Genomic DNA, 14676 nt, shown 5'->3' with positions numbered 1-14676 from the left:
ATGAAAGGTATTAATTAATCACTCATTGCAAATGTCCTTCAAACTGTATTACAAACGGCAAACAAACCAAAAACAGCAAAGAAAACTTATACTTTGTATGTAGTTATTTTCTAAAAAAGCATTTTTAATTTAATTTAATTTAACATAAAACGGATAATTGAAATGATTTTGAAATGTGCTTCGTTTTTGACAAGTCATGAGTTTTAAAAGTCCTATTTAAATGATTTTTTTTGTTAAATGCATACATTTTGCTAAATAAAACTTATGACCTTCAACCCAACTATTAAACTCCACGGGCTTTAATTTTTTTGCTCATAGGACCATGAACCTGAAGCAAAATTGGTACAGAATGTGAAACTAATCAAAACCTATTCGACGCAACTCTGTACCACTATATTCAGTAAAGCATAAAATACATCTAAGCACCAGGATTATCCAGTTGGATTCCGATTGAAATCATCGATAAAAGTTTGTTGACCATCGTAACAACGGTGCGCGCATTTTACAATCCTGCTCTATTTTGAGCCCTTTTTGTTTCGTGTGATTTGACATAAATCATTACAGGGAGTTCAGGGTTGGAATAAGTTGAAGCTTTAAATGCAAATCAACATTCACAATCACAATGCCACATTGTGGCCACACGGTGCAGCATCAAATCTATGATGGTTAAGAATTCCTTTTTTTTTGTTTTTGGATACATTGCCATACCGCGAACTGATGACCTTCGCACCTGACTGCCCCGAAACAGTTCGCCACAGCAGGCCGGTTCTAGCCACATAAAAATTAACACCATGAAACGAATGACCCACCGTGAAGGTGTCACCCAAACACCGAGAATACGGCACTCCCCACCGTACCAATTGATAGGGATCAATGTGTGAAACCACCGTGCTGTAGTGTATTCAATTGCGGTTCAACTAAGGTGACCACACTTGCAGATACCGCAGAACCCCAAAACGGGTGTGGATGGTCTGCCGAACATCCGGACGGTGCAGTTGATGACCGTCAGCATGGGTATGATTTCAATACATCGTTTGTATATTTTAAAGCGTTTAATTTTAACCACCATTTGATCTTGCTCCACATTCCACGTCGTGGAGTGTATTCGAAATCGGCCTACGTTTGAAGGACTTTGGGGTAACTTTGAATTGCGAGTGTCTCTGCGGTCGTTTACAAACCTATGATCTTTGTGTAAAAATTTCACCTTTGTAAAGCGATGTTAATCTGTACAATAAAGCGAAAGATACTAACGAACAGAAGCTAGTTTGAAGCGTTTATTTAGTTTGCGGTTCACCAACGAACGAAGTAAGTTATCAACCTGTCATGATCTACGAGCCCAAGGTACCGGCCGCCCGCCCGATCGACGACATGAACACCAAAACACACAATCTTATCGACGACGAGACAAACGTGTTTCCTTTTCCCCAGCTAACAAACCCCACAACACACACACACACACAAGATTACGGTGCTTGCAAACGTTCACAAATGATTACAATCGTACATTCAACTTCAACAGCCTTCGATTCCAACAGATTTATAGCCACCCTCGATACGAAGCGTCCCGTCTTACGGTCTAGGGAAGAAACGACATTCCCTGAAGGAAAATAGAAACCTTTTTTTTATCTCTCTTTCTTTGTTTCCATTTCTCTTGACAGCTCGATTGATTCCAAGGTGGAAATCTCGGTATCTTGGAAATGCTAATTAAATGCCCCACTTACCCCTTGTGTGTCAGCCGGCGTGCGGCAATAAGGATGTTCCGGTGGTTGTAATCTCCCGTACACTTCTCGCAATGCAATCGGGAATAGAACGAAACGTTTCGTTTGTGGATATAAATACAAAATTGCAATGCGTGTGCAGGTTTTTGCTTCATTCATCTCACGAATCGATGTCATTCGAATGTTAAAGAGAATGAAAGGTAGAATCAGGTTTATCAAAAACCATGCAATTGGAGGTCACCTTCCTCGAGGTACATCGATGGATACATCATCAGGCAGCAGCATGTTGCGTTGAGGTTGATCTTTCGACGGTCAGTATAATGCTAGTAATATTGTTGATAGTTTATAGCTTCGCTTCGTGCCGCCTTGGTACAGGGGAAATAAAAAGTTTATTGATCCGATGATATCCATTACGTAAGGGAAATGAAGTTATTGCCTCATGTGTGCCTTCTTTGTGTAATAAATCGTAAAACTCAGCTTTTGTTATTTCATTGTTAAAATCATTCTCAATTTTATTTCATATTTAAAATATTTCATAAAAATTATTTTATTTAAACTTTGTCTATGTTTAACTTTATCTATTTATCATTTTCAAAGATTCAATACCAGGAAATACTTCCAAGTTATATTATATTATAAGAATTAGAAATATGCAATGTTCCAATATTCAAAATTATATTAATATACAATTTAAGTACCAATTCCACAAAAAAAACAATAAAACCTTAAAGTGTTATATTAAAAAACGACGTTTCCCTCGTTTATAACATAATTCCAAATGCAAAAAGTGTCCTCCCTTAAGAGCGGCCTTTTCCACATCAGTTCAAAGCACATAAAGCAGTTCTCTGCTCATCGCAAATCATTTTTTTCCCTCGTCGCTGACCATGTTGAGGTCCGGCCGACGCCAAAACGTTCACGTTTCAACCGATCGCTTTGTTCGGTTAAACTCTTTCTCTTTACTCTTTACCGAGATCACCCAAGTACGAGCCACCCGCTCGATACGTCACGGTAAACTCCAGCATTTAACCAGTCGAACACTGGACGCGTTTTAGAACCAATTCGTCACCCCGTTGCAGTGATGCCTGTGTCCCGTAGCTCACAATTCTCACACAGCACACACTTTCCGGATGCGTGTAACAAAAGAACTTCCGCTTTTACGTCTAACCACCACCAGGCCTTTTTCCATCCTACCCCAAGCGAGATGCCGAGGTGGGGGATGAAAATCGCATTTCCATTTCATCACCTCCGAGCACTCCCTGTTGCCTTGCGGCCATTTCCTCCTCACCTCACAGGACGCGTACCTGTGCAGCGGGGAAGAGATGATCGTTCGGGTCAACGAAGCGTTCAACCTGACGCGATAGATCACAATTGATCATACACAGATTGTGGACCAACGCTACTAATACAGACAAACCCGTGTCCAAGCACGATAATGCATTCCATCTTTTTTCACCAACCATCGGTATGTAAAACTGTCCACCATCGGTGGGAAGATGGACAACAAGCAAACAAAACACACACAGAAAAAAGTCAACCCAGTGCGTCACGAACTTGTAGCATAAAACAGTTCACCCGTTCGTTCTGTATGTTTTTTTTTATTTATTCACCCACACACGCCATCCCTTTCCAGCGTGTGCTTTATCAACTTTGGTCGGGTCAGCAGCTAATTTGCTTTCCATGGGTGGTTGGAAAAATGGGGACATTATAGGCAGAATATTCTGCAGCCCAATATTCAGTACTTTATGAGATCTCGCTGTGAACGGTTTATTGCGCAGTCGAAAAGTTTGGGTGATTTTTGGTTCGATTTCCAGTTCGACAAATGCGTTGTTACACAATCGTTTGCATAACCATCATCGACGATCGATCATAAGCCAGCAAACACTGCCACCAACAGCAGACCAAAAGTGACGAAGTGTCGATGTGTTGACGAATAAGTTCTCAATCGAGAGTTTTTATATTAGTTTGTGCTGTAAATGTGAATACAGGATGATTTTATTGACTGCTTCCGATATTGTGTGGTGAAAAAGATATAAATCATTATTGAAGAAATTCTCTATTTCGTGGTGCGGTTGTGAAACTTTATCCAATACACTGTCCTTCGTCGTAAATTGATCGTTTGCAAAAATAAAAACCTGCAATAGTGCAACAAAAGGCTTTCAATATTTGTGCAACAGTTTCAATATATTATTATCGAAGTGTGATAAATTTAACAGGTGAGTAAAATGTGTGTAGAACTAGAACAAAAAGTTTTTATTGGGCAATTGTACTTTTGATGCGAATATAATTTAAGGCATGTATGTGAAAGTGTTCCTGGAAATGTGTGAATAGAAAATTAAAACCAAAGTTCCTATAAGTGGTTGACTATCAAACTAATTCTTTAAATTACTACATCTATATCCGTGTATGAGGTGTTTATGCTGCAAAATTATCTTGCTTTTAAAGTCCCAAATTTTACTCAAACTTTAATATATCTGTAGGAACAAATGCGCTAAAATCTAAAACAAATGTTTTTTTTTTAATATTTTTATTAAAAAATGTCATATTTCTGGTGTTAATATAGTAGTAGTTAATTTATTTATTATCGGATTATAATATGTACTATTAAACCGAAATGTTTGATTAAAATTGGACAACATTGTTTATAACATAACTTGTTTGATTTAAAAAAAAAAGGGTAATAATATAGAATTTGCAGTGATAAATAAGACTAATATTACCAAACGTGATAAAAAGTTTTTTAAGCTCTTGTATTATTTTGTTATTAAGTTAATAAATTTATTAAATGAAATTTTTGAATAACCATACAGTTTGCATGAAAATAGCTACATTCAAGAGAAAAGTTTATTTCGTAAAATAAAACCGATAACTACAGAAATTATATGAACTATTTTTTAAAATAAATTTTAACATGTGTGTAGAAGGAACTTTATCCAAGTATACGCTGTAATAAACCATGTTTTCCATAATATGATAAAGCAGAACAAATTATCTATTTTAATTTCTTTCATTTCCCTTCTAATTGTATTCATGCGTAATAGTTGAAGCTTTTCCCCTAAAGTCAGGATAAATTTGTGAGAGTGTTCAAAATACCACCTATTGAACAGTTTTATCACACCTTCAAATTACTTCATCGATCGAGCAAACACCTAGCCACCTAATTTGATTGAAACACATCAACTAAACAAAAAAAGCCTACCTATGAAACAAACCACAAACGCACGCGCCCTCAAAGAGCGGGTGATTTTTCCCAGTGACCCCACGAAGGCACACGAACAGCCATTTAACACGCAAACCCCAGAAAAAGCTTTCGTCACACATGAGCTGCTCTTCTGTCGATAGGTTTTTTTTTTCAAACCTCAATCGTTATTAAATTGCCAACCACAGTCGTTGCATAGGTTCTCCTTCACCTAAATCACAATCTCATGCTGATAACACACGCGGGTCCGGTCTATTGAACAACTCTGCTACAAACGATGGGGACGATGTTGGAGATCTGATTCTGATGGTCCAATTTCAATGATCACGCTCGGCTTCACTGGTAATATTCTAGCTAAAGCTACAGCAAAAAAAATACTCATAGTCATCACTTTTTGGGTACGAAAAGGGTTCCACGCACTTCATTCGTAGTATACAAGCAGGGTGAATCAAACCAAAGTAATAATTACATTCCATCACTGCTCTGCATTACTCACCCACATGCACGCACGATCCTCTCCTTACCACAACTACAGATCCGCGAGGTCTGTTCTGGTCGTTCTAGCCCATTTTCCCTGCGTTTTTTTGTTGTTGTAGTACCTGCAGCCTCGCTGTTTTTGAAACTCATAAACCGTAACAAATCAACTGTTCCGATCAGCAGCGGAAGTTGGTTCCGGTTTTTCCTCTTTACACTCTTTTGAACCATTCTTCGTAACGCACACGGTCCAACCGCAAACAATTCAAAGCGTACAACCCTCACTGGTCCAGGGCCAGCAGCTCCTCACCCTGCCCACCATCCCTTAATGATCACATTTGATGATCAATGTGGCTCTTTAGGCTAAGAGCCCCTGCGTACACCTCTATCAGCGGGGGCGGAAGGTATAAGGCAGTGTAGGGCGAGGATGAAAATAGAATTAAGTTAAACGCACCTCGACACACGGCACAGGTTGTGGGTTTGCGTTTGGCTGCGAAAAATTTCTCTCCCGGTACAGAATATTTGTGCGTTTACTCTTTTAGCGTTCCGCTGTTGGACGTTATGGCTTTTTTCCTTTTTTTTTGGTAACTTAGACTTTTTTCCCGCTTCATTCACGTTACCTTAATGGTAGCTATATTGCGAGATGATGAGGTTTGTTCCATGGTGTCAGGATTGCGACGCTGCCGAGCAAAATTAGCGAAAATTTGCAACCGAAAATAGAGGACAATGTGGGCAGGAACGCGCTCGTACATCCGTTTTAGGCTAACAAGCACATAATTAGCGATACACAAAATGCTCGGTATTGAATTCTGTAAAATGTAACATGAAATGTAGAACAATTTTGCGCAATAGAAGCATTTAAGTAACTTTTTAAATTCAACTACTTATTGGTTGGACATTTCAAAACGCCTTAAAGTATGCAAATGTGAACAATTTCGGTTTTAAGGGTTAAATGTGGAAATAAAAAATCACTCGTTTGTCTATTTGACGATAGTAATAAAATTTTCAATAAATTATTAATAGAACTTATTTTTTATTTAACCAAAAAAAACTATGAGGACTGAGTCATCCAGATCCCATTTTTATTATATGTCATGTTGCCTCTTTAGAGCCATGACGATCGTGTTGGCTTAGTGAGAAAATTCAAGTCTCTCGTGGAAGTAAGTACTTACGATGGAAGAACTGTTACTGCTCCGATCGTGTAAAGCAGAGGTCGGCAGAGTTTTCACCAAAAGGGCCAGGCAGTAAAAATTAACCTGAAACTGCGGGCCAAATATTTGAATTTAATCTTGAAACATGTGGAAATAAGTTTTCTTACGTGCCGAATCAAATCGTCTAGCGGGCCGGATTTTGCCAACCCCTGGTGTAAAGGATCTTTCTACAATCTAAGAAAGTTTATTTAATGATTTTATTACACTTTAAGCTTTAGTATAAAGAATTGTAAGTCAGCAGACTGTCACCCCAGTCTATCTTTAGTTAATTTAATTGCTCTGTTATCGTAATGAAGACCAATTTTCTGGCCATAAGCACGTAATAATTCTTCGCCCATCCTCTCAATTCCAGATCGGTGTATACTATGAAGTGGTGACATGCACGAAAGATGCAGAAAACATTTTCTGTTTAGGCCCTTACCTTCGAACGATACCTAATAGTTGCTTCGATCCACTGAATTCAATTGCCTTTCCGGTCTTGAACGTACATTTTTCGGGACCATTCAAAATCAACCCCAACCCATCCATCATACCGTACGGAGGTTGAGCTTTCCGGTGTTATTAGCAGCTAGTGCTGCTTGAGTTAGCTATGCGCAAAAAGCAAAAGCTCCTACCGGGGCTATCCGATCTAACCCTACTCGTCCTGGTCGCTCGGTTCGCCCTGGTGCTTGGTCAAACGACCTGCAACAACGGCCAGGGACGTGTACTGTACGAGCGGCTACCGAACCAACAACTGCAGGGTTTCGACGATGACGTCGTGCGTGATTCGGCACCACCGTTTCGCGTACTGGAGAAATGTCAGGACCTCTGCTTACGTGATCGAACTGCATCGAACAATCTTGGACGAGCCTGCACAAGCTTCGACTTTCAGCCCGGCAGCCGAATTGCATCGTTCAGTGGTAGCGTTGAGTATGAGGAGTCAACGTGCTACCTAACGCGAGAACAGGCAGCTCCCGAGGGTATCGGTAACTTGATGCTCGTACCGAACAGTGTACATTTTACGGAAGTTTGCATCACCTGTAAGTAGAATGTGAAAAAGGTTTGATTTGTAGCAACCACTTATCGATTTGTTTGCCTAATGCACTCTAACAGCTAGTCGACCTGATCGAGAATGTCCCAGCCGACGGTACGTATTCGAACGTCATCCAAGAAAGAAACTGAAACTCCCAGTATCCGACATTAAGGAAGTGACCGCAGCCAATCGCTCCGACTGTGAGGATAAGTGTTTGAACGAATTCTCGTTCGTGTGTCGATCGGCTAACTACGACTCGACGCTGCGCAGCTGCGCCATGAGTCGTTTTACACGCCGAACACATCCAGAACTCCTGGAGGATGATCCCAACTCCGACTATCTTGAAAACACGTGCCTGAACGCGGAAAGACGCTGCGATGGGCTGATCGTGTACGTGAAAGAAGAGAACAAGCGTCTCGGTGGTCCGTTTGAGGTGGAAATCTTCAACAACATGACACTGGAAGAATGTCAATCATTGTGTTTGCGTGCGGAGAAATATTTCTGCCGCTCGATCGAGTTTGACGATCAAACCAAGCAATGCATTCTGTCGGAGGAAGATTCCGTGTCGCAGAAGGACGACCTTAGCATCAGTTCCAGCCCGACGCATCACTTCTATGATCTTGTCTGTCTGGACAATCGTAAGTATATGCCATAAAATGCACCAGTCTTTATCCTTCCGACTTGGAAGGATGGCTAAACTCGCTTTTGCGCTTCGCTTGCCTTTACCACCGGGGTTCGAAGCTAGATCCCGGGTGGTGCGGCCGTTCGGTGTTTTAGAGCTCATTGGATTCTCCCATCAAGGTTCAGCTCTTCCTGAGATGTGAAATCGCATCCACCGGCATCGGTAGAATGCTCAATCGCTCTCTCGTATAGTTCGTTCTGGATAGTTAATCCGCACGCTTAAACGCTACATAAGCTTAAGTATCTCAAAGGCACGCTTGCATACAAAATGTTCATATGAACCTGTTTAGCTGTACTTCCCAAATCCACATCCCAACACTTTAGATCATGCGTCCCAAGGAACGATACCAATGCTTCCTCTTCCCTCATAGCTAGATCAAATTGCAGAGGTCATTTTTTCTGTTTATTGTGCTTCTTTTAAAAAATCGTACAGTTGTAGTTGTAGTTTTCCACCTCGCGCTGGTGGCTGCTGAGACGACGGACCTCATCCAAAAGGCCCGCCAAAGCATTCGCCGACCCTGTCAGGGATTTCCTTTCCCATCGTCGGGAACTCGTCAAATAGGCTACTCACATATCCCGGTTTTCATTAATAGCAAAATTTTTGGACAAATTTCATTCAATATTACCAACAAACCGTTACCTTTTACAAATCCTACCGGCTTTGCCCAGCATGAACCAAAACAAGGGGGAATCCAATGGGCTCAAAAAACGCCAAACAAACAGCGCCATAACGTTTTGAACAAAACAAGCAAAAAAAACAGCGAAACGACATGAAAACTAAACAGTACACAAAAACCACTTTGTTCTCGTTTGTTCGATCCTCGTCCCAGAGCGTGGTACCGAATATCCGGACAACTCCGTCACGTCCCATCTGTTTGCGAGTGGCCGCCGGCCCGATACCGCCTTCCAGCGCTATCGCAACTCGCGGCTGGGCGGTGAGTTTCACTCGGAAATCACTGGCAGGTCGCTTAGCGAGTGTCTTGACGAATGCCTGCGGCAGACGAGCTTCCAATGCCGGTCAGCCGTCTATAGCGATCGGTTCCGCACCTGTCGTCTCAGCCGCTACAACCAGCGGGACGGTATGCGCATCATCTACGATGCCGATTACGATTACTATGAGAATTTGATGCGTGAGTATCTTTGTTGCCTTCCGGGCGGATGGGTTTCTTTTTTCCTCGGTTATGATTGAATTCCATCCCTCCCGTTTCCTGTCACAATCCCACTGCTTTGTTACACCTCTTGCTATCCACCGATGCTCCTTGGGTTCCCTTAAACCGCTTCATCTACGAATACCGATTCTCATTGAAATCTTTCAAAGCGCACCTAGTTGGTGGAGACACGGACACAACCAATGGAAGACCGGATCCTACTGACTGGCGACCACCGTATGGAGGAGGAGGAGGAGGTGGGTGAAACTTTCACGCACAGGTGGGTTGGGCTTGTATTAAACTTTAATGCTTGTTTCCTTTACAGATCGCGATCGGGATCGTGTGCCGGATGATAGGATTCCTCCAGGACGTTATCCACCGGGTGATCGGTATCCGATGGGACCGAGACCAGACTATGGAGGTAAGTTGCATTCGTTGTACACTTTACTTGCATTCGTTGCACCATGTCAATAATTTGCATTTGTCGTGGGAAAAATGTTTTAAGGAGAAGCTACACAATCTCATTTGCGTGCTGGGTACTGGGATATCCAAATAAATTTAATGAATAATGAAAGGAACACTCAAAATATCTTAAAACTTTATGTCATTCTCAAATACTTGTGCTCACACCACATGAAAAATCACCCCCAAAAAGGCACTATGAACCGTGCTGGAATACAAACCCTAAGCACACTTCCTCACTTCCCGTTCTTGCAGGTGAATCTTTCCCCGGTGGCTATCCACCAACGGATCGCTACCCAGGGGTTACCGACCGTTACCCAGTCGGACCCGGTACCGACCGCTATCCGACCGGAGGCGGTGACTACGATGGACGCTATCCACCGGTGTACGACAACCGTTTCCCAGGCGATCGGTACGGTCCAACGGATCGCTATCCCGGAGATCGTGACCCCGATCCTATGTACCCAGGACCGGGCGGTCCCATGCGGTATCCACCGCCTCTTCCTCCGCCCGATTCGCGCTATCCGTCCGATTCTCGCTATCCGTCCGATTCACGATATCCGCCCGATTCACGCTATCCTCAATCGATGCCAGATTCTCGCTATCCGATGGATCGGTATCCACCTCCACCAGACTCACGCTATCCTTCCGATTCGCGTTATCCTCCCGACGCACGTTATCCACCCACTCAACCCGACCCGGGTCGGTATCCATCCGGATCAGCACCGGATTCCCGCTATCCACCGCCTCCCATGCATTCACAGCGACCAGATTCGCGGTATCCAATGATGCCGCCTACACGCTACCCTCCACCGCCGTATATGCCTCAAATGTACGGATCCGGCGTGTATCCAGTAGTACCGTCAAGAGCGCCACCAAACCGTGGTTACCCACCGGATCCATATCCGGCACCGGTACGTCCAATAGACAACAATCGTTATCCATCGCCGGAAACACGGTACCCACTCGAACCGATCGGTGCCCAAGGTCGTTATCCACCTGCTACATCACCGAATGTTTCACCGTTCCACAAGTACATGACCGGACCTGGTCGTCCGCCGGGTAAATATCTACCAAATTATTGTGCAATTCATGTTCACTCACCAAGTTTATAACATCAAACTTAAGAACTTTGTCACATTTGAGTGTAAATGTAATGAATTTAATAAATAGTAGACCAAGCCTAACCTTAATGTTGCCGCCTTTAGGTTACGATCCTTACATGGGAGGTTATGAACCGCAGAGAGGTTACGTCGATGATCGGTACGGTGGATATTATCCCACGGCTGGAGGTCGGCTTCCACCACCACCGATGCCAGCCTTCCCAGACCGTGACCGTGGCTACAGACGGCCAGCAGTCGGTATGGCCCCGGATGGTGGTGGCTATCCGTTTGAAATTCCCTACGGACCATCGGGAACGGGGTACGACAATACGCTCGGCGGAGGTGACGGCTTCGGCGGTTACGGACCACAGCGACCGTACGAAACACGCTGCGACAATACGGACGTTTTCAAGCAAGTTGCTTCGAAGCGCAAGATGCGTAAGCAGTACATCCGGCGCGTGATCAATGCGCCATCGCTCGGCATCTGTCAGCAGGAGTGTGTCGGAGCGCGGGACTTTATGTGCCGTAGCTTCAACTATCGTGACAGTGCACCGTACGAGACGGAGGGCAACTGTGAGCTGAGTGATCGGGATTCGCGCGACCTAGAAGTCCCAAGTACGCAGATGTTCGAGACTGACAGTTCCGACTACTACGAACGTACACCGGGACGTGGTGGGCCTCACGACGAGTGTCTTGATGGTAAGCCCGTTTAGCGATAATAAAATAAGCGTAGAAGCTTTGTAGTTGTTTTAAGCGCAATCATTTCTGTGTTCTATTTGTCTTATTAGTTGGACAGGTTTGTAACGAGGATGGTATGGAGTTTACGCTCCGCACACCGGAAGGTTTTGTCGGGCGTATTTATGCGTACGGATTCTACGATCGGTGCTTCTTCCGCGGAAACGGTGGTACGGTGAATGTGCTGAGAATTAGCGGTCCACAAGGATATCCAGAATGTGGAACGCAACGGGTAAGAAAGGTTTTTACCTGAACGCTTATCCTTCTAGCAAGTGATCTTGACACACTCTTCTTGCAGTATGGTGACACGATGACAAATATCATAGTGGTACAGTTCTCAGACAACGTACAAACTGGACGTGATAAGCGATTCAATTTAACGTGCATGTTCCGAGGTCCTGGAGAAGCAGTGGTCACCTCGGGGTATATTGGCGCAGGGTAAGAAATCTGTCCTTTTTGAAACATTTAAAAGTGCCCTTAGCTTAAGATATCTTGCATGAGTAAAAGATAAGCATATGTATGAGAATCTGTGCATGAAACTCGATGTAACTAGATATAGACTAGCTACTAACAATATGTGTACCGATCGAAATAACTTTGCTCCGATCATGTTATGATGTGAATGAGGTCGCATCTCCCCAAAAGCACTATGACGCTGATCTCCCTCAAACCACCATGAACATGGTTCGCAGACAAAGAACATCCAATACACGCTTCTCAAGCGCAGTTTTAATTCCAATGACAGATCCGGCAGCCCGATCCCTATTGAGTATCTGCCTGCGGAGAACTCGATGAGCAACAAGGTACGTTTGATGATCCTGTACCAGGGCCGTCCAACAACTACGATCGCCGTCGGTGATCCACTAACGTTCCGGCTGGAATCGCAAGATGGTTACAGTCACGCCACGGACATTTTCGCGACGAACGTTGTCGCCCGGGATCCATACTCTGGACGAAGTGTACAGCTGATCGATAACTATGGGTAAGGTTTTGATGCGATCCAGCAAAGAGAGAGAGAGAGAGAGACTGATGTCTAAACCTATCGTCCGCTTTTTCAGCTGTCCTGTGGACAGTTTGGTGTTCCCAGAACTTGGAAGATCCCGAGATAATGATGCATTGGAGGCACGGTTCAACGCATTCAAGATACCGGAGTCCAACTTCCTCGTGTTTGAGGCTACCGTAAGAACATGTCGTGGAGGATGTCAACCGGTAGGTAAAACTGCAGTAAGTGCTGACTGTGGACGAAATGTGATCAATTCAATTCAACTCGCTCACCTTTAGGCATACTGTCCAGGACCAAGCGGACGCTCAGAACCGTCGTTTGGTCGTCGCAAGCGGTCAGCCGAGAATGGTACGGAAACAATCGGTACAGCCGAACCGCTGGTGGCCGGAAACGATGATCCCGAAGACGATGAAGTGTCAATCGTAAACGGTACAGTGGTGAACGAAAATGCAACCAGCGTTAAAGAAAAGGACGCCTCCGATACGATAGCGGCCGAGGCAGATGTAACGAGCCCGGGCGAAATGCCAGAACAAGTGCGCGAAATGATTGAGGTATTGCGGGGAGGGCACAGAAACATCCACTAAAGCTTGACGGTTTAAATAATAATTCAAAGTCTCGCTTCTTTCGCCCACTGCAGGTGTTCCAATCTCGTGAAGAGATGCAACAAGACACGGTCGCACGCAAGATGGTAGCTCCGATCGAGTCCGTCTGTTTGACGCATGCCGAATACTACGGGCTGATTAGTGCGGTCATTCTGCTGATCATTTTGCTGATCAGCATCACCTTCGCTGCGGGCATTGTGTATCGTAGCTATTGGAAGGTGTTCATCAAGAACCGTACACTCGATCGCAGCTCGCCTGTTAATTCGTTTAGCCCGTCCGCTTTACACAACGTGTCCGGCAGTCAGTTTGAGGCATCGGGACGAACCCACTCAACAGCAAGCCGGGGAGGACCACATGTACGTACACCGGGTGTGTCACTGTTTGGAAGCGGGCTACAGAAAACATTCGCTACCGGGTAAGTAGACATCGAATGTGAAAGGTGGCTGAGGTACTTAGCTTCAAACAATTCCCATTACAGCAACCTGTCACGCATGTGTCAGATACCGGTGATGAATCCACTATCCAGAAATGGTGCAACCAAAAGCGAATTTGATGACCCCAGCGAACCGATCTACACCGATCCGTCACTTTTCGAACGATCAAGGTAAAGTAGCGCACCGTTTTTCTCACCTTTTCATCTATCGTCTTCAGATCCTTCAGATCCAAAGATCTTCAGCCTAGTTCATCTTTCTCTCTACATCATCCTGATCCTCTTTCTCTCTTTCTTTTGCCGTTTTTTTTTGCAATTGCAGAATATAAAACCATTCCCGTTTTGAACACTATTTCAGATCGCTGCGCAGCATAGCCGTCGATCAAACGGAAGATGCCAACAATGTCTGAAATATGGAAATGTCTGAATCTTACAGCAGCGAAACGAATCGGAACAGTAGCATTATAGGATTTCTTCAATTTACGCACCCCAAAAGAGAGCAAAGTGCGCATTAGAGTTTCATTAGGGCCTGGAAATGTGCTTTAGCACTGCAGTCTCTGGTTCATGTCATGTTGCTATCGCCAAATGGAGGGAGACATATTTATTTGATAGAACAGATACATGAAACACATTTCAATACACAGCTTGTAAGCCAGAACTTTCAACCAAAAACTCTAAAACTAGAGTAAAACATAGCTTAGCATACAATTAGACAGAGTGTTTGTGCGATCACTACCAGCGCTTGCTAATAGCCAAGGTGATTGCATTAGCTTACAATAAACACGCAGCTAAACCAAACTAAAGCTCATAACATTAAGTACTGTGATTGAAGTGAAAGCACACACATACACAATCCTTCCCCCAAATGATTCGATAACGATAGTCGGAGCAGGTTTTGTTT

The 14676-nt window shown here is 43.8% G+C and overlaps 1 protein-coding gene across 1 annotated transcript; it reads left to right on the top strand.

Annotated features, from left to right (window-relative positions):
* The first annotated feature begins 2840 nt into the window (after nucleotides 1–2840).
* On the top strand, nucleotides 2841–14237 carry LOC125768560 (uncharacterized). The gene is made up of 16 exons (XM_049436390.1): nucleotides 2841–3931; nucleotides 6952–7618; nucleotides 7692–8249; nucleotides 9123–9422; nucleotides 9611–9697; nucleotides 9766–9861; nucleotides 10158–10964; nucleotides 11111–11704; nucleotides 11794–11972; nucleotides 12039–12178; nucleotides 12468–12722; nucleotides 12799–12949; nucleotides 13022–13294; nucleotides 13357–13760; nucleotides 13824–13949; nucleotides 14134–14237. Exons 2-16 carry the CDS (start codon nucleotides 7189–7191, stop codon nucleotides 14183–14185), a joined length of 4452 nt encoding a protein of 1483 aa, XP_049292347.1. The 5' UTR covers nucleotides 2841–3931; nucleotides 6952–7188; the 3' UTR covers nucleotides 14186–14237.
* Nucleotides 14238–14676: the final 439 nt, after the last annotated feature.

The sequence above is a fragment of the Anopheles funestus genome, chromosome 3RL (assembly GCF_943734845.2).
Source record: "Anopheles funestus chromosome 3RL, idAnoFuneDA-416_04, whole genome shotgun sequence".
Classification (NCBI taxonomy): domain Eukaryota; kingdom Metazoa; phylum Arthropoda; class Insecta; order Diptera; family Culicidae; genus Anopheles; species Anopheles funestus.
The sequence above is the reverse complement of the archived record's forward strand: the minus strand, read 5'-3'. Positions and strand labels throughout refer to the sequence as shown.

Excerpts from the sequence above, each read along its gene's own strand:
- LOC125768560 (XM_049436390.1), top strand. The coding sequence starts at position 7,189 with ATGCGCAAAAAGCAAAAGCTCCTACCGGGGCTATCCGATCTAACCCTA. Across the intron at positions 7,619-7,691 it reads TACGGAAGTTTGCATCACCT|CTAGTCGACCTGATCGAGAA; the intron begins GTAAGTAGAATG and ends GCACTCTAACAG. Across the intron at positions 12,950-13,021 it reads GTCGTGGAGGATGTCAACCG|GCATACTGTCCAGGACCAAG; the intron begins GTAGGTAAAACT and ends GCTCACCTTTAG.